This window comes from Furipterus horrens, unplaced genomic scaffold, assembly GCF_987537825.1.
Source record: "Furipterus horrens unplaced genomic scaffold, mFurHor1.1.pri manual_scaffold_1, whole genome shotgun sequence".
Classification (NCBI taxonomy): domain Eukaryota; kingdom Metazoa; phylum Chordata; class Mammalia; order Chiroptera; family Furipteridae; genus Furipterus; species Furipterus horrens.
In genome coordinates, this window is record NW_028327171.1 from 132699826 (window position 1) to 132722779 (window position 22954).

The 22954-nt window shown below is 38.3% G+C and overlaps 1 protein-coding gene across 2 annotated transcripts in view; it reads right to left on the reverse strand.

Annotated features, from left to right (window-relative positions):
* Positions 1 to 22954, reverse strand: part of DARS1 (aspartyl-tRNA synthetase 1) — a 77059-nt gene that overhangs the window by 14618 nt on the left and 39487 nt on the right. For both annotated transcript variants that reach the window (XM_090279520.1, XM_090279514.1), the window contains 3 exons: positions 14298 to 14400; positions 1874 to 1954; positions 684 to 743 (listed from right to left, as the gene is read on the reverse strand). In XM_090279520.1, coding sequence (XP_090135646.1) covers positions 684 to 743; positions 1874 to 1954; positions 14298 to 14400 — 244 coding nt within the window. The remainder of the gene's footprint in view (positions 1 to 683; positions 744 to 1873; positions 1955 to 14297; positions 14401 to 22954) is intronic.

The following is a 22954-nucleotide window of genomic DNA, read 5'->3' on the forward strand; positions in this document are numbered from 1 at the left end:
TGAAGGGAAACATGGGTGTATGATAAGGGCAGACCTGTACGACTGCAGAAATGTTAGAACTTAAAAAGTGACAAAGAATTTAAGCTTTAGGTAGAATATGTTACGGAAAGGAGGAAGATGTGGTCAAAACATTAAGAAAGAAAGATGACATTGGTTTTACTACAATGATGAAACCACTGAAATCTTTTACTTGCAACCAAGCCAGAAAGGGAAACAGAAGCCTATGATATTACTATATAAACCAAAGGGCCAACTACTTCTTTATTATTAATTCTGTGCTCAGATCAAATTCAGAGGATTGAGGCATTAATTCCTAATCTTCACCAGGTTGCTCTAAAATGTGCATAAATGTCTTTCAGTTTTGTAGTGACAGTAATGGTTATTATATTTCCACTTGCTTACTAACTTGTCTAAAAGAGGTATCTCTCACTTACTGGCTTCTTGTTCCTTTGTCATTTTAAAACGATGCACCTCAGTATCCTGTGAACTATGATCTGAGTGTCTTTGTTGCCTGAGATTCTTTTAAGGGGAAGGGTCAGTTGGAAAGATAAACTGTTATTTGTATTATCATATTTACATATAAGCAAATGGCAATTAGTTCTAGGAGCCTGAGATAGGTATGTTATCCCTGCCCTCCTTGATTTTTGCATAATCATGTCACTTAATAAATAAATGAGGCATACCCTAAGATCAATGACTCTGTTGTCTAATCTTGTATCCTGGTTAACAGTTGCTCTTCCTTCCTAAAAAACAAAACAAAACAGATTGTACTAATTTTTTTCACAACACAAAAGACACTTTTAGAAGCCATGCTTACCTTTTTAAATTTTTTTTCTTAATCCTTAGCCGAGGACATTTTTTCATTACTTTGAGAGAGAAAGAGAGAGAGGGAGGGAGGGAGGGAGGGAGGGGAGAGAGAGAGAGAGAGAGAGAGAGAGAGAGAGAGAGAGAGACAGAGAGAGAGAGAGAGACAGAGACAGAGAGAGAGAGAGAGAGAGAGAGAGAGAGAGAGATTGAAAGAGAGATCGATGTGAGAGAAAAACATTGATCGGTTGCCTTTTCATTGGTCCTCAGGATGACCCTCCAACCAACTAAGTCACACCAGCCAGGGCAGCTGTGTCTACTTTTAAGAGACAGATGTGTTTATGTATGTTAATATTATACCTTAATCTGGATCCAAAAAACAATCAGGGCTAGAGAGAAATTACTGTTAAAAGACAGAGGTGGAAAGAAGAGAAATGAGAATGAACAGGGATTAATGCTTTCTTTCCATCTCTACCCCAAAAAGCCTTGCCTCATTATTGGGACATTAGAAGCATTAATTCCCTGCACCTTCATTGATTCTTGCATTTTACCTGCTAGTTAAAGACTAAAGGAATAGTAGTTTTCTCATTGTATGTTCTGGACACTTTCAGGGAGTCCATGAAGTCAATCGGTTTTTCATAATATATTTTCATTCTCATTCTCATTCTCTCCTGACTATACTGAGCAGTCTTTCAAAGGCTTCATAACGTGAGCTATCACAACAAAATGAACACAGAAGCAAATGAGAATCTAACTGGTGCCTATTAAGCCAGGCTTTACAAAGATCTGTAGATATATTTATTTATTGTTACTTTTAATAAATTAATAATGCAAATATTGACAGATAAACCTACAAAAACAAAAGCCTGTAAGGTCAATTATTTTTAAGAGTGTAAAGGCATTTGTAGATCATAAAGTTTTGAGAATTGTTGATGTAAGAATAAATTTAAATAAAAATGGAGCTCATATCAACTGGTATCCTTCATATAAAAGCAGAACATCAAGTTTTCAGTGTTTTGCAAACTAAAAATACAGAGGAAGCACAGTGTTTCAAAAGCATAATTTTTACCTCTTCTCCTTCTACCTCAGGCCGAATGGCATCATCCAGCTGCAGGGGCAAACGGGGTTCAGCCAAACTGATCACATAAATCTGAAAGTGAGAGATTACCAAAAATATCGCAAAGCACACAAAACCCGTTATCTTTTGCTTAAAAAATCTACTTGAACATGAAGCATATTTGCATACATCTTTAACTGATACTACATGCTAAAATCAAATAGTATGGTACATGTTTTTTTCACCTATAAAATGAGGATAATAATATTTCTTGCCTACCTCCCTGGGTTGTTGAAATAGTAAAATGAGATAACACATTTACAAATGCTTTGTAAACTCTAAGGTGCATACCAATGTGGTAAACAAGTAATGACTGAAGTCGAGGGGTCTGGGTTTAAGGCCTTGTTTTGTCACATGAAAGCTGTTGTTAGGCCAATCACTTAACCTCAGAAGTTCAATATTCTACTCTGTAAAATGAGGTCAGCAGTAAAAATCAAATGGAATAATGATATAAAAACAGTTTGCTCATTTGAAGGGGCCATTAACAATGAGTTATTAGCATTTAGCATTTAGCCATTTCTACCACTAAAACTAAAGTCAGCCCAATTCTGTTGTACTTCTTCCTTTTCTACATTTTTCCCAAATATCCCTTCATTACTTTCTTTCATGGAACCTATCTCCTTTCCTGTTGCTCTCCTAGTTGGGAGGACTATAAGAGGGTATTCCTTTGAGGTGTTAAAATCCCTCAATATTCACTCACATTAATTGCACATTTTAGCACTAAAAAGCTGTTAAGTCATAATGAATTTGCTACTCTTAAAAAATGTTACCCTATTAATTATCTACTTCTGGAAAACCTGTTAAAGCACAAAAGGAAAAGAGACCTTATTTAGTTAATTCAGGAAATTATATTCTTCCAGTTGGTAGATCACATTTAGCATTCAGCTGAGACACGTCTAAGAAAAAGTGTCAGGAGGATATTCCAGCTCTCCTCATAGTAAAATAGAATTATTTGTCAACACTTCCTATACCCAAGTTGTAGCATTTCCTTTTGATGAATTAACAGAACCTTGATCTGCAATGCAAAATTAGAGAACTGGAGAGCTACCTCTTTTATTTTTATAACTAGTAGAAATTCATTGTCTCCTTAACTAGGATTTCAGCACTCTAATCCCCAGAACACCTCATACAGTGCTTGGCACAAAATATATTTTCAGTAACTGATGGCTGAATAAATAAGTAAATAAATAAACAAGTAAATGATAAGTCATTGCTTATTGTAAGGTTCTATTTCTATAAAATATTTATCGTGAGATACTTTATTTTTATTTAGGGAAAATTTGTAAGCTTTTTGGGCTTTACATTTATTAAGCTCATATGAAATGCTAGATAATTAGAATATTTTAGAAGTACGTTTATTTGCTCTAATCACTAAAATTTTATTTATTAAAGTACTGAAAAAGTATGTTGCTTGGAAGATAGGGGGTTGTTTTTCTTGGTCAGCATACCCTTATATTTTTCTTTACTAGGTTACAGACTTCCTGGTGGTTTAAAGTCAGACTTGCACAAAGAGAACAAAGTAACTTGGCAAGTTAGGTCAAAAAACACAAGATATCTAAGTCTTGAAGAGTTCCATGAAAATCAATTCCAGTTAAATACCTTACTCCCAAATAAGTGTGCACATATGAGTCTATCTTTCTGTATCTGCCAGTCTGTCTGACTGTTCTATCTTATACATGTTCATAGGGTGTGCGTATGTGAGCATATGTAAAATAGAGCAGTCAGACAGACTGCTTAACAGAAGTTATTGATGGAATGTAAAACCAATATGGTGTTGTCTCTTGATTTTTCTATACTGTAAAATATCAGAAATAAAATGGTTATAAGATAATGATCAAGAATTAGTATAGAGTGGAGATCCAAGATGGCAGAGGAGTAAGTGGAAGCTATACTAACCTCCTCCCAGGACCAGTCCAGACTTACAGCTTAATTGTGGAGAAATCATCTGGAATAACCAACTGAACACTAGCTGGAGAGAAGACTTATAACCACAGAGAGACAGAAAAGGTTGCTTCATCACAATGTGACCGGTTGAAGTGTGGAGACATGAAAGGGCTGGCTGGGCTCCCACAGGTGGCACCTGAAGGGACTGAGAAACAGCTCAGCAGCCAGGAGTTCCCCCTGAGAAGGGCGGGGTCTAAACTCCCAGTTGGGCTACCCAGCCTCGAGCAACAGAGCAGAAGGTAAAATAGTATCCAAGTTGTGAAAAGTGAAAAGCTGCAGGGTTTCTTGCTAGCCTGACAGAAACAGCTGGAGAAAAAGAGCTCTTAAGCGGATCACGTACAAAAATATTTTGGCACCCACTTACCCTGGGCTCAAGCAGAGAGAGGGCAGAGAGGACTAGAGACGCTTGGGGAGAATTTGGGACGGTTGGGTTTGAGAGGAGAACTAAGGGAACAGCTGAACAGGTCTGAATGCTGAACTCATTTACCATATTGCAGGCACCATTCCCCTTCAAGTAGCATCAGCCTGAGGAGAAGCAAAAGCCCCACCTACAGGAATTAATTTGCCCCACCCTCAGTCCTTAAGCCTGAGGGCTGATCACAGACTGAACAGATCAACAACTAAAGGAGACAGACAAAGGTAATAGATCTCTGGTAGTCTCCAACAGGCTGCCTAGGCCCAGACTGCTACACGATCTGACGCCACCAGGGGCAGATCTGGGAAGTACAGATCAATCTAAGCAGCAGCAACAAACAAGAAGAGTCACAAAAATGGGGAGACAGAGAAACAACCTCCCATCAAAAGGAAAGGTAGAATCCTCAGAAAGAGTGCTAAATGAAATAGAGGGAAGCAAACTATCAGACATGGAATTCAAAAGGTGGATTATAGGGAAGCTCAAGGAGATCAGTGAGCTCAAAGAAAACTACAAGAACTCCAGGAAAACTACACGGAACTTACTGAGAATTACAACAGCATGAAAAAGGACATAGAAGCTATCAATAAGAGCCAGGAGGAAATGAAGAATACAATTTCTGAATTGAAGAACACAGTAGAAAGAATTAAAAGCAGGCTAGAGGAAGCAGAAGCTCGGATCAGCAAGCTGGAGGACAACATGGAAAAAAATTCCCGGACAGTGCGACAAAATGAAAAAAGACTGAAAAAGAATGAAGAGGTTCTAAGACAGCTGCAGGACAACATGAAACGTAATAATATCTGTATCATAGGAATTCCAGAAGGACAAGAAGAGGAGCAAGAGATAGAAAACCTGTTTGAAAAACTAATGACAGAAAACTTCCCTAACTTGATGAGAGAAAGAGTCACGCAAGTCCAGAAAGCACAGAGGGTCCAAATAAAGATGAACCCCAACAGGCTCACTTCAAGACACATCACAATTAAAATGGCAACATTCAAAGCCAAAGAGAGAATCCTAAAAGCAGCAAGAGAGAAACAGCCAATAACATACAAGGGAGCTCCAATAAGGCTATCATCAGATTTCTCAGCAGAAACACTACAAGCCAGAAGGGAATGGCAAAAATATTCCAAGCAATGAAAAACGAAGGCCTACAACCAAGAATACTCTACACAGCAAGGCTCTCTTTCAAAATGGAAGGTGAAATGAGGAGTTTCCAAGATGAAAGAAGGATAAAGGAATACATCTCCACCAAACCAGCATAGCAAGAGATGCTAAAATGTCTGCTTTAAGATGAAGAAACAGTGAGAGACAGAGAGGAACATAAGTACAAAGGGGGGAAATGACAATGAATAAGTACCTATCGATAATAACCTTAAATGTAAATGGACTAAATGCACCAATCAAAAGACATAGGGTAGCTGAATGAATTAGAAAGCATGACCCACATACATGCTGTCTACAAGAGACCCACCTTAGAACAAAAGATCTACACAGACTATAAGTGCAGGGATGGAAAAAAATATTTCAAGCACATGGACATGGAAAAAAAAGCAAGGGTAGCAATACTTATATCAGAAAAAACAGATTTCATAGCAAAGGCCATAAAAAGAGACAAAGAAGAACATTTCATAATACTTAAGGGAAAAAGTCCATCAAGAAGATATAACCCTTGTAAACATATATGTACCCAACATAGGAGCACCCAAATATGTAAGGAAAATTTTGAAACACTTCAGGAAAGATATAGGCAACAACACACTCATAGTAGGGGCCTTTAATACCCCATTGTCAACAATGGACAGATCTTCGAATCAAAGAAAAACCAAAGGTATTGAGGTATTGAACAACACTCTAGATCAAACAGACTCAACTGATATATATATATATAGAACTTTTCATCCCAAAGAAGCAAAATAGATATTCTTTTCAAGTGCACATGGAACATTTTTAAAGATAGACCACATGGTAGGACACAAAACAAGCCTCAACAAATTCAAGAAAATTAAAATTATATCAAGCAACTTCTCAGATCACAATGGCTTAAATCTGGAAATCAACCTCAAGGAAAAAACTCAAAAACATTCAAACTCATGGAGAATGAATATCATGCTATTAAATAATGAATGGGGTAATAACGACACCAAGGAAAAAAATCAAAAAGTTTCTGGAAACAAATAATAATGAACACACAGTAACCCAAAAACAATGGGATACAACAAAAGAAGTCCTGAGAGGAAAGTTCATAGCAATACAGGCCTACCTAAAAAGGATAGAAGAATCATTAATAAAAATGTAACCCCAAGCTACAAGAACTAGAGGGATCAACAAGCAAAGCCCAGAGCGAGTAGAAGGAAGGAAATCATCAAGATCAGAGCAGAATTAAATGACATAGAGACCAAACAAACAATTAAAAAGATCAACAAAAGTAGGAGCTGGTTCTTTGAAAAGATAAACAAAATCAACAAGCCTTTAGCATGGCTCATCAAAGAAAAAAGAGAGAGGACCCAAATAAATAAAATCAGAAATAAAAGAGAAGAAATCACAACTGATACCACAGAAATAGAAAAGATTGTAAGAGATTATTACGTACAACTGGATGACAAGAAATTTGACAACCTAGATGAAATGGACAAATTTCTGGAACATATAATCTTCCAAAACTGAATCAAGAAACAGAAACCCTGAACAGACCAATAACAGCTAGTGAAATTTAAGGAGTAATCTAAAAACTTCTGACACACAAAAGTCCTTGACTGGATGGCTTCACAGGTGAATTTTACAAAACATATAGGGAAGAACTAATGCCTATCCTTCTCAGACTATTCCAAAAATTCCAAGAAGAGGGAAGACTCCAAAACTATTTCTATGAAGACAGTATTACCCTAATTCCAAAACCAGGTCAAGACACAACAAAGAAAGAAAACTACCTGTCAATATCGCTGATGAACATAGATGCTAAAATCCTCAACAAAATACTGGCAAACCGGATCCAGCAACACATTAGAAAGATCATACACCATGATCAAGAGGGATTCATCCCAGGGATGGAAGGATAGTTTAATATTCACAAATCAATAAACATAATACACCACATAAACAAAATGAAAGACAAAAACCACATGATCATATCAATAGATGCAGAAAAAGCATTTGATAAAGTACAACACCCATTTGTGATGAAAATTCTCAGCAAAATGGGAATAGAAGGAGCATACATCAACATAATAAAGGCCATATAAGAGAAACCTGAAGCCAACATCATAGTCAATGGGCAAAAACTGAAAGCATTCCCCCTGAGGTCAGGGACAAGACAAGGATGTCCACTCTCTCCACTCCTATTCAACGTAGTGTTGGAAGTTCTAGCTAAAGCAATCAGATAGGAAAAAGAAATAAAAGGCATCTAAATTGGAAAAGAGGAAGTAAAACTGTCATTATTTGCAGATGACTTGATAGTGTACATAGAAAACCCTATAGACTCCACGGAAAAACTACTTGACTTAAGAAGTGAACTTGGCAAAATAGCAGGGTACAAAGTCAATATTCAGAAATCGAAGGCATTTCTGTGCACCAATGATAAAATATCAGAGATAGAAATGACAGAAAAAAAATCCGATTTACCATAGCAACAAGAAAAATAAAGTACCTAGGAACAAACTTAACCAAGGAGGTTACAGACCTGTACTGAGAAAACTACATAACACTGAAGAAAGAAATTAAGGAAGATACAAGTAAATGGAAGCATATACCATGTTCATGGATGGGAAGAATCAACATCATTACTACCCAAAGTAATTTATAGATTCAATGCAATCCTTATTAAAATACCAATGACATATTTCACAGAACTAGAACAAATACTTCAAAAATTTATATGAAACCAAAAAAGACCCCGAATAGCCACAGCAATCTTGAGGAAGAAGAACACAGCAGGAGGAATCACAATCCTGATACCAAACTATACTACAAGGCCATGGTAATGAAAACAGCCTGGTACTGGCATAAGAACAGACATATAGATCAATGGAATAGAATAGAGTTCCAGCAATAAACCCAGTCTATATTTGACAAAAGGGGAAGGAACATAAAATGGAGTGAAAAAGAGCCTCTTCAACAAATGGTGTAGGGAGAAATGGACAGGGACATACATTAAAAAAAAAAAAAAAAAAGGAACTACACCATACACCAGAATAAGCTCAAGATGAATCAAAGACTTAAATGTAAGCCATGGCATCATAATAATCTTAAAGGAAAACATAGGCAGGAAAATTCCAGATATCCAGCGTAGCAACATTTTCACCGATATATCTCCTAAGGCAAGGGAAGGAAAGAGTAAACAAATGGGACTGCACCAAACTAAAGAGTTTCTGCTCAGCAAAAAAAATAAAAAATAAAATAAAATAAAATACATCACCAAGATGAAAAGGGAACCAACCATATGGGAAAATATATTTGCCAGTGATGCCTCAGACAAGGGATTGATCTTCAAAATAAATATAGAACTTATATGACTTAACACCAAGAAGACAACCCAATTAAAAAAATGGGCAAAGGACCTGAACAAACACTTCTCCAAAAAGGACATACAGAGGGTCCATAGTCATGAAAGAATGCTCCACATCACTAGCCATCAGAGAGATGCAAATAAAAACCACAATGAGATACCACCTCATACCAGTGAGAATGGCCATCATCAACAAATCAACAAACATGTGCTGGCTAGGATGCAGAGAAAAGGGAATCCTGGTGCACTGCTGGTGGGAATGCAGACTGGTGCAGCCACTATGGAAAACAGTATGGACTTACCTCAAAAAACTAAAAATGGAACTGCCTTTTGAACCAGCAATTCTATTGCTAGGATTATATCCAAAGAATCTTGAAACACCAATTCAAAAGAACCTAATCACCCCTATGTTCATAGCAGCACTGTTTACAATAGCCAAGTGCTGGAAACAACCTAAGTGCCCATCTGTAGATGAGTGGATCAAAAAACTGTGGTACATTTACACAGTGGAATACTATGTAGCAGAAAGAAAGAAGAAACTTCTACCATTTGCAACAACATGGATGGAACTAGAGAGAATCATGCTTAGTGAAATAAGCCAGGCAACAACAACAAAAAAATACTTTATGCTATCACCCATTACAGGAAACTAATGAACAACACAAACAAAGGAGCAAAATTGAACCAGAGGTATGTAAACAAGGAGTAAACTAACAGTGACAAGGGTGGAGTAGGGGGAGAGAAAGAGGTAAGAAAGGGAAGGGTCTAGTCAAAGAACATGTATAAATGACCCATGGACATGGACAACTGGGTGGGGACTAACTGTGGGAGAAGAGATGGGCAGGGTGCAGGGAAGCAACAGGGAAAAACGTGGAACAACTGTAATAGAAAAACAAACAAACAAATTTTTAGTGGGAAAAAAAGAAAGCAAAATAAATTAATAAATGTGCCAGCAACACCTTATTCCCCCCAAAAAACCCTCACATGTAGGATAGTGAACAAAACAAAATGTAAAGTATGGAAATGCAATTTTAGTGAGTATTAGAAGGACAAGGATTTTCCTTCACATTGTGTATTTTTCTCCCTACCTGATCCCTCCAGAATTTGTCATTCTGAAGAAGTAAGCAATGACATAAGGTTCTTTGCAGAAAACTAATAAGACCAGTTGTTCATAGAGGTTTTGCTGACCATGACTTTGACTGGAATGTCATGCCTAAGAGACATGCTTGGGCTCTGGTTATTATCAAAAAGCCCTAAGAAACTGGGATTGACTTTCGAAGGTAATAAAAGCCCACGGGAAAAAGGCCTGGTACCTTGCTTGGTTGTATGGTCCATGGCAATCCCCCTTCAGGGAAAGAATGAAGGTTGCTTTCCTGAAAGATGGCTAGAAGGGACCTTAAGGCATAATGGAAAACCTGAAGGACTTGGAAAAGACAGGTGTTTACAGGCAAAGCTGAATGGCAGGGATGTGGCTCAGCTCCTGTGCCCTCAAGGGCAGACTGAAAGTCACCCCAAAGGTTCCTTCTGTAAGTTCCAGCAAAGCAGGCATAAAGATCACATGCGATCATTTGCTGCTCTTGTGTTTATACAAACGAACAGGACAAATTAAAACTGGATTTAATGCAGTCCCTTTAATGCCAAGGAGGGTAATCTTAAGGAGAAAATTCGCAGTTCAAGGAAAACTACAACGCTCAGCGGTAGACTATAAAGTAGTGCAGCTACCTGTCTTTAAAGTTTATTTTCATTTAAAGTTTGTTTCCATTTGAGAGTAAACTAGGTCTGTGACATCATCAAAGATGCTTAACTTATAGGCAAGAAGAATATCAAATGCCTTGCAACTGGATGTCTTTCCAATAAGAGAGTCTTGTAGATATAGAGACTAGTTTGTGGGTTATGTTGCGTAAATTAATATGTATGTTCTGTTTTCATAGGGCATAAGCCTATGATCTCATTACCTAAATGATTGTCCATATGCAAGGCCTCACTTAATCCTGTCTGCATTGCTGTCTCCTGAGACTCAACAGTTTGACTGAACTAAGTGGCTGGGTTGGTGAAGCATGGGGTGGTCTGTGGGCTTCACTTTGAAACTGGTTTCTCTTTTCTATCCTAAAGGCTTGGACAGAAAGGGCCCAGAAGTCTGAGAGGGGGGAAACCTAAAATATTTCCCTCAGCCTAAGCTAAGTACAGTGGGCAAAAGGGTTTTGGACAGGTGTGATGTGCCTTTAACACCCGCCCTCACCACCCCAATATGAGACATTGAAAAATTAATCCCTGCCTTTTGTCATCTAGTGGTTATGGATTGAATGATGCCTTTTAACCTTGTTGCTAAATCTGTTGCCCCCAGAATACAATAAGGATGCCAGCCTGTTAAACCAAGCATGCTGTGGTCCAGGGACAGCCAACTGACCTGGAGTCTGCGAAATCCTTTCCCATGTGGGAAGGCCACCCTCCCCTCCACACCCCCACTCTTTATTAGGAATTTTTGGACTCAGGGGTAGGTAGGATGATGACCATGTCCAGCTTGAAGCAGCTAGAGGAGCATGAGACCTTTGACCATTGTTCTTTATAAGATTATAAAGGGTCTTAAGTCTGAGAGGGGGGAATTGTTATTTTTTAGTGCTATAAAAAATTAATTAATTATTTTAAAAAAGAAGAATATAGGAAAGGGTGAAGCCAAAGAACTTGTATGCATGACCCAAGGGGAGTGGGATTGCTGGGGGAAGGGGAGTACTGGGAGGAGGGGAGCAAAGGGGGAAAAAATTGGAACTATCGTAACAACATAATAAAATATACAAAAAACAAAAAACAAAAAAAACGAATTAGTATAATTAGACTTCTGGCCAAATGGAGGCCTACATAGAAATGCTGCATCTCCCTCCACAACTAAGAAGGACTAAAACTACTTCAAAACTAGAGACAACCAGAAGTTCCAGAAAAGCAAGCTGCATGGAAGTCCAACAAAGATATAAAAAAGAAATACTCGTCCAGACAGGTAGGACGGGTGGAGCTAAGGCAGAGAGGACGTGGTGTGGTGGTGGCAGTGGCAGTAGCAGCAGCAGCCGCAGGTCAGCAGAAAGCGCAGTTACACATTTTAAAAAGTAGGGAGGGACACCTGGGGAGCGCTCCCAACACCAGACCAGACCACACAGCTCATAGTTCCAGTGCCGGGGAAAATAAAGCCTCATTGCTTCTGACTGTGCAGACCACTGGGGGTTGGGGCAGAAGAAGAAACTGCCAGTCTCTCAGTAGAGTCCGCTTCTTTAAAGGGCTCCCATGGCCCTAAAATGTCCATAGACCTACCAACTCTGGGAACAACAGCCAGGGTAATACCTAGAAAGGCACCAGTCCCATACGAAAGAGCGTAGTGTCTGGGAAAAGGGCGAGTACTGAGCAAGCAGCATCGTTCCCTCTCAGACCCCTCCCCCACATACAGCACCACATGGTCATCCTGTACTGATGAATACCTAAAGCTCTGCCCCTTACAATGTAATAGCTGTGACAGCTCTATCTAAGACACAGAGGCAAACAAACACGGGAGCCTGTCAAATTGAGGAGACACTGAAGTATGGCCCAAAAGAGGGAACAAATCAAGGATCCAGTGGGAGAACTAAGTGATGAGGAGAAAGTCAACCTAACACATAGAATCCAAAACACTGGTGATAAAGATTCTCACAGGCTTGACAGGTATGCTTAAGTACGGCAAACGCGTAAGGGAAGAAGTGAAGGCTATGCTAAATGAAACGAAGGAAAATCCACACAAAACCAATGGTGAAGGAAAGGAAACCGAGGTTTAAATCAATGGTTTGGAACAAAAGGAAGAAAAAAAGTGAACCTGTATAGGATAAGGAAACAAGAACTGAAAAAAATGAGTACAGGCTTAGGAACCTCTGGGACAACTGTAAACGTGCCAACATCTGAATCATAGGGGTGCCAGAAGGAGAAGAGTTAAGAGTAAGTAATTGAAAGCTTACATGAAAAAATAATGAAGGAAAACTCCCCAAATTTGGCGAAGAAAATATATACAAATCCAGGAAGCACGGAGAATCTCAAACAAGCTAGACCCAAAAAGGACTACCCCAAGATACATCGTAATTGAAATGCCAAAGGTTCAAGATAAAGAGAGAATCTTAGAAGAAGCAAGAGAAAAGCAGAAAATTATCTACAAAGGGGTGCCTATAAGACTATCAGCTGATTTCTCAAAAGAAAATTTGCAGGCAAGAAGGGACTGGCTAGAAGTATTCAAAGTGATGAAAAGCAAGGACCTGTTACCAAGATTATTCTATTCAGCAAAGCTAGCATTTCTAATGAAAGGGTAGATAAAGTGCTTCCCAGACAAGGTAAAGCTAAAGGAGTTCATCATCACCAAGCCATTATTATATGAAATGTTAAAGGGACTTATTTAAGAAAAAGAAGATCAAAACTATGAACATTAAAATGACAACAAACTCACAACTATCAACAATGGAATCCAAAAAATAAAAACAAAATCCAACTAAGCAAACCAGAATAGGAACAGAATCATAGGTACGGGGATCATATGGAGGGTTATCAGCTGGGAAGAGGAAGGGGGCGAAAGGGGAAACGGTGCAGGGATTAAGAAGCATAACTGGTTGGTACAAAATAGACAGGGGGAAGTTAAGGATATAGGAAAGGGTGAAGCCAAAGAACTTATGCGTATGACTCATGAACATGAACTAAAGGGGGTGGGATTGCTGGAGGGAACGGGGGTTCTGGGTGGAGGGCAGCAATGGGTAAAAATAATTGGGACTACTGTAACAACATAATCAATAAAATATACTTAAAAAAAAAAGAATTAGTATAATTAATCAACATTTAGAAGTACATCATCATAAGAAAGTCCCAGCAAAATAAGTTCATAATAATGAATAAAGCTTTTTCAATGTGTTTTAAATGTTTTCCTATTCAACTATGGTAGATTGTTTGCAAAAATGGCTGCCATGATTCCTCTTGCTCTTGCATACATGTCATTTTCCAATGATATTGCCTTGTCTATCATCAAAAGGTGGAATCTATTTCTGCACCTCTTAAATCTGAGTTTGGCCATACGACTTGCTTTGACCGATGAAATTCTTAACAAATGTGACACAAGCCCAAGCTTGGAAAGTGTTTTCACACTAAGGCTTCCCTCTCTTCTTGCTGGGAACCATTCTGGTACCATGCCAACAAGCCTGAGCTAGCTTACTCAATGAAGAGAAACTGCAGGAAAAGATGTTCTAAAAATATACGTGAGCCCAGTCAATGACACATGGAGATGAGCCAATTCAAACGGCCAACCCTAACTGCCCAATGCACAGGAAAGTGAGCAAATCAATGTTTGTTGTTTTAAGCCACTAAGTACGGGATGGTATTAACAAAAGCCAATTGATTCAGTAATCAACTTGTAAATTTCAACATTTTATATCAACTTTAATTATTAAGAAACAGATTTAACATGAATAGTTATAAGAACTATTCAAATCTATTTCTGTATACAATTTTATATTTTGGAAAAAAGTTACCTTTTGAACATGCAACTCTACATCTTGTTGTGTACAGCTTCCAATTTTCTGATTGACTTTTCTCACAACACCTTCTACATCTACGATGCTCTCTTTGTTGATGCTGTCAAAAGAAAAAATTTCCAACTTTAATCATCTCATCAGAGGTGTCAGAACTCATTTGGTATTTCAACAGTAAAGATGAATTTATTAAACTCTTTAATAGAGTAAACCACTTGAGATAAACCCAGTCTATTTAACAAGCTATTATGAAGTACATCCCGTGAAGTTCCTTAAAGAGATGATTTTCTAGGTGCCATAAATTAGTTACCATTTATAAAATACTCTGGACATAAAAGGCAACAGAACCAGCACTGAATCATGAAAAGTAGGAAAAAGTCTTTCAATTATTTATTAAAGAACATTTCCCGCCCCATAGATGAAATTTACTCTGATCAGCACTTCCTATAACAAGAAACACTGGCTTCAATAAATGCAATTACCGGTATGTAATGGAACTAAATAATAAAAGAAGGTCAACTGAAAAGATTTCAAGGTAATAAAAGGCCATTGGGGTGCAGCAATGAAATACTCATTGCCCATTGTTTCTCGGTATACACTGTCATTGACTGGATTTATGGCAGACAGCCTAATTGATGGTGTAATCTCATTTAGGAATGTCTACATGAAGCTTAATATATACTAAGGGTAAAATAAATGCATCTTCTGGGCAGTGTACTTCTACAGCAAACTTGAATTTTGCACAAAAGACACTCAAGTTCTGAAATATAAAATTATTATAAAGTAGCTTATAAACTCACCAATGGATTATTTTTGAACTCTCACACGTAACCAAAAGAGAAAGGGTGTAATCCAAAAAGGCCGTTCCCAAACATAATGTACCAGTTTTACTTTTGGGTATATTCTCATACTGATAGTATGCTGCCTTGCGGCATACCTCTTCTGGGGAAAGGCTAAGGGAGTAAACCCCGACAGAAAATCCGGAGCCGGAGTCCCTAAGGCGGTTTGACGTTGTAGTCAACACCGGCAACTCCTGCGGCGCACCTGAACCCAAGCTGTATCGACTCCGTCTTTCCCTTGGACCCTTCAGCTGCGAAGAGAGGGGGGGTCTGCTGCATGGGCAACAGCAGACCCTCCATATCACCCTGCCCAGGCTCTGTAGCTTCAGCTCCACTGGAGAGGACACTCCAGCGTCATCGCAAGATGTCGATTCAACACGGGAGGAGACAGATGCCGTGTCACTCCCGAGTCGGACTGCACAGCCATTCTCGGCGGTGCAGATAGACACTTGAGAAGCTACACCATCGTCTCTCGAGACGGACGGCTGCCGACGACGACGATAGAATGTGTCACAATGTATTTGTGGGAATGACTAAGATTTCACTTTCAGGTCTAGGAGAATGATGGCAGCATCATGGTGGCTCAACTCACGTAGAACTATCAATTAAAACTCTCAGGTGGCAACGAGAGGTACAGAGTGAGGTGAAAAAAGGAAGGAAGAAAAACGCAAGTGTGACAACTGGGAGAGTGGATTTCCTGGGCAGCTAGAGTAACAGAAATGGCAAACGTGTATTAGGAAACTCTGTCTTGGACTCCCTGTATCTGCTAAGTCATAAACCTTAGTTAACTCTTGGATTAATCTCTCATGTTTCAATTCTGTATCCAGAATCAACAAAATGAATGACCAGAATATAAACAAAACAAACGACGCCACCCCCACAGATGGAATGCACTCATCTTTTTCGGAACGGGTCTGGGTAGGTGCCTGCGAGGCAGAGTCCTTACAATAGTAAAATTGTATTCATTCTGATGAGGTATTGAGTCCTTCCTTAGTAGTTATGGTGCTGTTTGACAAGCTTCCAGAAATCCAGCAATGCTTATTTTACAAAAGAGAACATCACAATCCATTTCAATGAACACTTGCTCAGAGTTGGAAAACGATCAAAATGAGGATAATATATGTAAATGGTGAAGAAAAACAATTTTTTTCACTTCATTTTTCTACACTGCCTAAAATTTTGTCTGTTACCAGCCACCTTAAAAAGGGTATCTCTTCCTTACTGATCAGTGTATTGCTCCATCAAGTAACCTGACCTGCCCCAACTAGAGTTCCACCTTGCTACCACTATTTCCCTGGCCACCCTGGTTCTCTTACCTCAATCTCTTGGACTCGTTAAAGGTTGGCTTTCCAGTCTTCTTCAAGTCAACTCAAGTCAAACACATCTACTCTCAAGAACGGAGCACTAAGCAACTCTTTCCAGAAAGAAACTGGTAAAGATATCCTGCCTAAGGCTAGCTAAAGTTTCAATTAAAGAAAACAAAATTTTCTCTCCTTTCTCCCTCAAAAGTACCAGATGATTCCTTTTATGCAGGAGCTGAACTTGGAACTAAGTTTACCTTTAGTACTTGATTTAATTCAGTAGTATTATGTGCTAAAATACTTGATCAGCTAGATTAGAAAACCACCACCATTTTAAACATTGTTTCCAATAATAAACAATTCACAAAAGAACTTCTGAAAATCTGACCTATTTTTTAAACTAAGACCAAAGTTATACTTCTGTTATCACAAATTGGTCTATGGAATCAATTAGAAAGAATGTAGGATTAACTAGATACAGAGGAGGCTTATAATTAATATTTTTTGCCCTTCCAATCTCAGTATTTCCCTGTACTATATCTAGTAGCTATGTGCTGTTAATAGAATAGCCTATGTAGTTATTAGTAAAATCATTCCGTAATTTTTTAAACCTTGGGTAATTTAGCTGTAATATCTCTATATTTACATCCATATCTATATCTGTCTATCCCTATTTATTTTTAGAGATGAATGAATTTAGAAGAAAAAAACATTAAAACAAAAGAGTCAAATTTGTGGAAAAGGATCAGACTAGAACTTGCTAGTTAGAGCAAATAAAAAGTTACAGTGTGTATTACTAGAGTTACTACAAGAGGGATAGGAATAATAGAATAAACTAGTGCTAGTATTAGATAAAATTCCACCTTGTAGAAAAAGTCTAATGATTTTAATTGACATTGTGTGTTAAGATGGCTTAATACTTTATAGTGTATATTCAATAGCTTGACTGTTACCATAAAGAGACCTTATTAAGGTTTCTGTTTTACTTTTTAAAACTAATACGCCACTATATATTTTGAAAGAGTTATATGTCTAAGAGGGAACTAAAAGCCTTGGCAGGAAAAAAAATCCATGGTGAAAAGAAGAGGAACTCCTGGGAACTATCTTATTGTATGAAAAATAGATGAAGTAAATAAAACACATTTTTTCAAGAGTTAAGTCAGCTATTTTTATTATTACCACCACCTTCCAGAACATTCTATCATTGCATTCTTATACCTCTTTCATTTTCCAACTACGTTTTTGACCCTACATATAATTAATCACTCTACAAATAAGATGAATTAGTAGAGCTTTGCTACTACTAATAGGTATAAAAGACTTCATGGCACCCATTAGAAACTGTCAACTGTCAATTTAATAGTTAACTTTTAACTTAAGCTTCTTTAGAAAATAAAATTATAAAAAACACCATTGTTTACATAAAGTATTTTATGAAAATATTGAGCTGGCTATCAAGTTTTCTTTTTTTTTAAACAAGTCATATAGTGTATGAATAAGTCAAAAATTATAAAACATGCAACTTCGGAGAAAAACAAACAGTACTCAGTTATCTGAAGGAATAAAATTTCATCTTTCCAAAATAAGTGCCATACAGTATACTACTTAGGGTCTCACTAATAACCCCAGGAACATTTTCATTATCTATAGTTCTCTCAATCTCGATTAAAAGTTTTTTCATGTTTATAGTACATAAGCAGCAGCAAAAAAGAAAAAAAAAAAGAACCATTATATATATTAAAACAATATATATTAAAACAAAAGAAACAAAAATAGGAAAGTGACAAAGAACCACCATTGTGATCACAACGATGGCCCTCTGTCATTAGGAAAAAGTTAAGGAAGAATGTGTAAAATAGACTTCAAAGATTCTGTTAAAATTGTCAAACTAGTTTCAGTACTTGAAGGAGGTAAGCTCCAGTCTACAATAATGAGTAATGTCTTATTATTTAATGTTTCTGATAAAAATTTAAAGTTTTTTGCATATCTCTGTGGTATACTAAATTATTTGTCCCAAGCCTTCATTTCCCTATGTTAGTGGTATTCATCCACACCTTTGCCATGGCTTCAAGGAGACGGAAAGTACTTTTCTGCCCCTAAAACTTGGGTTTGGCCATATTACTTGCTTTATCAATGAGATGCCAGCAAAGGTTTGAAATGCACTTGTGTAGTTGAACTTGTCCTTCAGCACTCCTGCTTTTCTCTTGACAAGATGATGGCCAGGTACCTGCTGGTCCAAGGAATCTGAGACACTCAAGGAACAGACTAGGACCCATATCACAGCTTCAAAACAAGCCTAGTTGAGCCAAACTCTAGCAGATCCACAGATGTGTAACAAAGAAATCAAAGTTTATTGTGTGTGCTGCTGAGGATTTTATTTCCTTTACAAGTTTTTTAAATTATAAAATATGCAACACATAAAATTTACCATTTTAGCCATCGTTAAACTTCAGTAGCAGTCACAATGTTGTACAACAATCACCACTATCCATTTCCAGAACTTTTTCAGTATCCCAAATAGAAGCTCTGTAGTCATTAAACAATTAACTTCCCATTTCCCCCAAGTATCATACTTCCAATGCCAGCTCTTGGTAACCTCTGTTCTGTCTATAAATTTTTTTATTCTAGGTACCTCAGGTAAGTGGAATCATATTTGTCTTTTTGTGTCTGACTTATTTTCACTTAGCATAAGGATTTTAAGGTTCATCCATGTTATAGCATATATCAGAATTTCATTCCTTTTTAAATCTGAATAATATTCCCTTAGATGTACATATCACATTTTGTTTATCCATTCATTTATTGATGGGTTGTTTCCACCTTTTGGTTACACTGCATAATGCTGCCATGACCAATAATAGAATACAATGATCTGAGTCTCTGCTTTTAATTCTTTTGTAAAAATTCTATGTATAACTTAGAGGAACTGTCATATTGTTTTCCAATGCAGCTGTACCATTTTTACAATCCCACCAGCAATGCATAAGGGTTCCGATTTCTCCATATCCTCACCAACCTTATTTTCTATTTTTTTGACAATGGTCATCCTAATGGGTATAAAGTGGTATCTAATTGTGGTTTTGATTTGCATTTCTTTAACGACTAATGATAGTGAGCATCTTTTCCTATGTTTAATGGCTCTTGGTTTATCTTCTTCGGAGAAATGTCTATTGAACTCCTTTGCCCATTTAGAAATTGGGTTTATGTTGTTAGTAGTTCTACATGTATTCTGGATATTATTCCTTTATTGGATACATGATTTGCAAATATTTTCTCCCACTCTTTGGATTGTCTTTTCACTCTCTTGATGGTGCCCTATCATGTATAAGTTTTCATTCTGAAGTCCAATTAATCTAATTTTTCTTTTGTTACCAGTGCTTTTGGCGTTACATCCATGAAGTCACTGCTACATCCAACATTATAAAGATTTTGGCCTATATTTTCTCCCGAAGAATCTTATAGTTTTCACTCTTACATTTAGGTCATTGATTTATTTTGAATTTATTTTATATATGGTATAAAGTAAAGTCCTTGGCATGTGAATATCCAGTTTTCCCTGCACCATTTGTTGAAAAGACTGTATTTTACCCACCAAATGGTGTTGGAACCCTTGTCAAAAATCAAGACTATGAGGTCTGTCCAGAAAGTATCAAGCCATGTACTAAGAAAAGGACATTTATTGACGAAGATACACATATAAGAAACATTGTACGTGGGACAATGATGTCTCAGTCCCCTTCAAAGTAGGTACCTTAGGACCACACAATTCTCCTGACCACCATCAACTGGCCTGTTTTATTTTCCTGAATCTCCTTGATAGTCTCAAATCTCTTTCCTTTCGAAGGTTATTTTAGTTTTGGGAAAAGCCAGAAGTCACAGGGTGCCAAATCTGCCCTGTAGGGGGGCTGAGTCACCTAGGTGATGTTTAGCCAAAAAACTCTGCATGAGACATGATGCATGAGCAGGTGCATTGTTGTGATGAAGCTGCCAATCACCAGTTGACCATAGCTGTGGCCTTCTGAATCATCCGAGTAGCTTCCGAGGAGGGATATTCAAGCTTCACGCAAAATCTGATGCAGATTCATTGCACTACTCACTCAGTCACTTTGAATGCAATGGCCACACAGTATACATGCTCACTCAACAATGTCTACAGCTCCTACTGACTTGTACAATTAAGCTGTCATTGTTCATTCATGTGCGTTCCAGTCCACTCTCTCTGGCTGCCAGGTTTTATTGATGTTGTGTGCAAACCATTCTCATTATATTAACAATGATAGGACTTTTTCTGGACAGACCTTGCATATGTTAGGGTTTTTTTCTGGGTTCTCTTTTCTATTCCATTGGTCTATATATCTCTCCTTATGCTAGCACATTGTTCTGATTACTGTAGCTTTGCAGGTTTTAAAAAAATCCTCATCTGAGGATATGCTTATTGATTTTAGAGAGAGAGGAAGGCAGAGAGAGGGAGGGAGAAAGGAGGGGGAGAGAGAGAGAGAGAAGCATCAGCATGAGACAGAAATATTGAAATATTGATCAGTTGCCTCCCATACAACCTTTTGGTGTACAGAATGACACTCAAACCAAATGAGCCACCTAGCCAGGACTACAATAAGTTTTGAAATAAGGAATTATGAGTCCTCCAACTTTGTTCTTCTTTTTCAAGATTGTTTTGGTTAGCCTGAGTTCCTTAAGATTACATATGAATTTTAGGAAGGATTTTTCTATTTCTGAAAAAAAAATGCTATTTGGATTTTGACAAGGATTACATCGAATCTATAGATCACTTTGGGTTAGTACTGTGTTGCTACTGAGTTTTAAGGTGGTTTGTTACACAGGTTTTTTGCAACAGCTGAGTAATACAATGTTAAGCTCAAGAAAGTTATGAAATTTTAAAAAATCTTTAAGTTCAAAGCTATTGTCTGATCATAATAAAGGTCTTTGAAATAGTAAAAGTTTGTTTATAGTTCTTCATATATACAATGCAAACCAACAGTGTGAATTATGCACTGTAAAGATATTCTTAAAAACCAGATATATAACATTTTACTATAAAATATTAGGGTTAATTTCTTATCAACACAGCAGTGAGGATCTAGTCAAGACGGTGGCGTAGGCAGAAATGACTCGCTTCTTTGCACAAGCACATCAAAATTACAACTAAAATGTAGAACAACCATCAGCCAAAACTGTCAGAAATCAAGTTGAATGGAAGTCTGACAACTACAGAATTAAATAAACACATCCACTGAGATGGGTAGGAGGGGTGCAGATGTGGAATGAGCTGTCCCACACCCACATGTGGTGGATAAGAACTCGGATAAGAACTCGGGAGGGATATCTCACAAGTGACGAGTCCCAGCCCCACACCAGGCCCCCCACCCCAGGGTTCCAATGCCAGAAAGATAAGTCCCTACAACTTCTAGCTACAAAAACCAGTGGGGATTGAGTCAGTGGAAGAAACTTCTGGAATCTCAAGCAGTTCCTCTTAAAGAACCCATACCTGGACTCACCTACTCAGACTCACCCCCTCTGAGCTCCAGCACCAGGGTAACAGCTTGAAAGGTACCACTGGTGTACAGGGAGAAACTGAAGTGTCTAGCATCAAGGTGAGCAGAGGACATTGTCTCTTTTCTAAATCCTCCCTCCACACAGCCAGCAAGCTGGTGCCTTATCTGAGACTCCATCAACCAGGCTAATTCAGTTTGATCCACCTAGAGGATCCCCAGAGACTCCGCCTCACCCAACTTATGGGCCCACCCAACCTGTGTACTTCTCCATATGAATGGCTGGTATTGGCTCCTGCCTCACAACTTCCTAAATCCTATCAAACAAGCAACACCTGGCTTCAGTGAGCCCCAGGCCTGGCACTACCAGCAGCTAGCTAAGATTCACAGCTTGGCTTCTCCTGGGAATCTCCAAGCACAGCACAACTAGCAGCCATCTCAGATTGCTTTATAGCTCAGGCTACCCCAGGCAAAACACAGGTGGGCTCTGACCTTGGCCTGTACCACCCAGAAAACCCCAGGGCCAGCGCACCCAGTGGACAGCTAGACAACGTCAGACCACCCCTACCCTGCCCCTGCACAGCTGATTCTCCACAGAAAGAAGAGGTTGGTGGACAGTGGTCACAGTCAGTCTTTGCAGCTAATTGGCCTGGGTAAATCTCTCCCCTTGATCTGCCAAAAGCAACCAAGGCTCAACTGTAAGAGGAAGGTGTACTCAGCCTACACGAAGGGCACACCTCTAGTACCCAGCTTGGGTGATAGGAGAGGCTGTGCCACTGGACCCTACATGACAGGTACTATATTGGGCCATACTACCAAGACACAGAGTCAAAGTAGCTCTACCCAATAACAAACACAGAGAGGCTGCCAAATTGAGGAGGCAAAGAAATATGGCCCAGATGAAAAGAACAGAATAAAACCCCAGATGAAAAGAACAGAATAAAACCCCAGAAAAAGAACTAAATGAAATGGAGATAGCCAACATATTAGATGCAGAGTTCAAAACACTG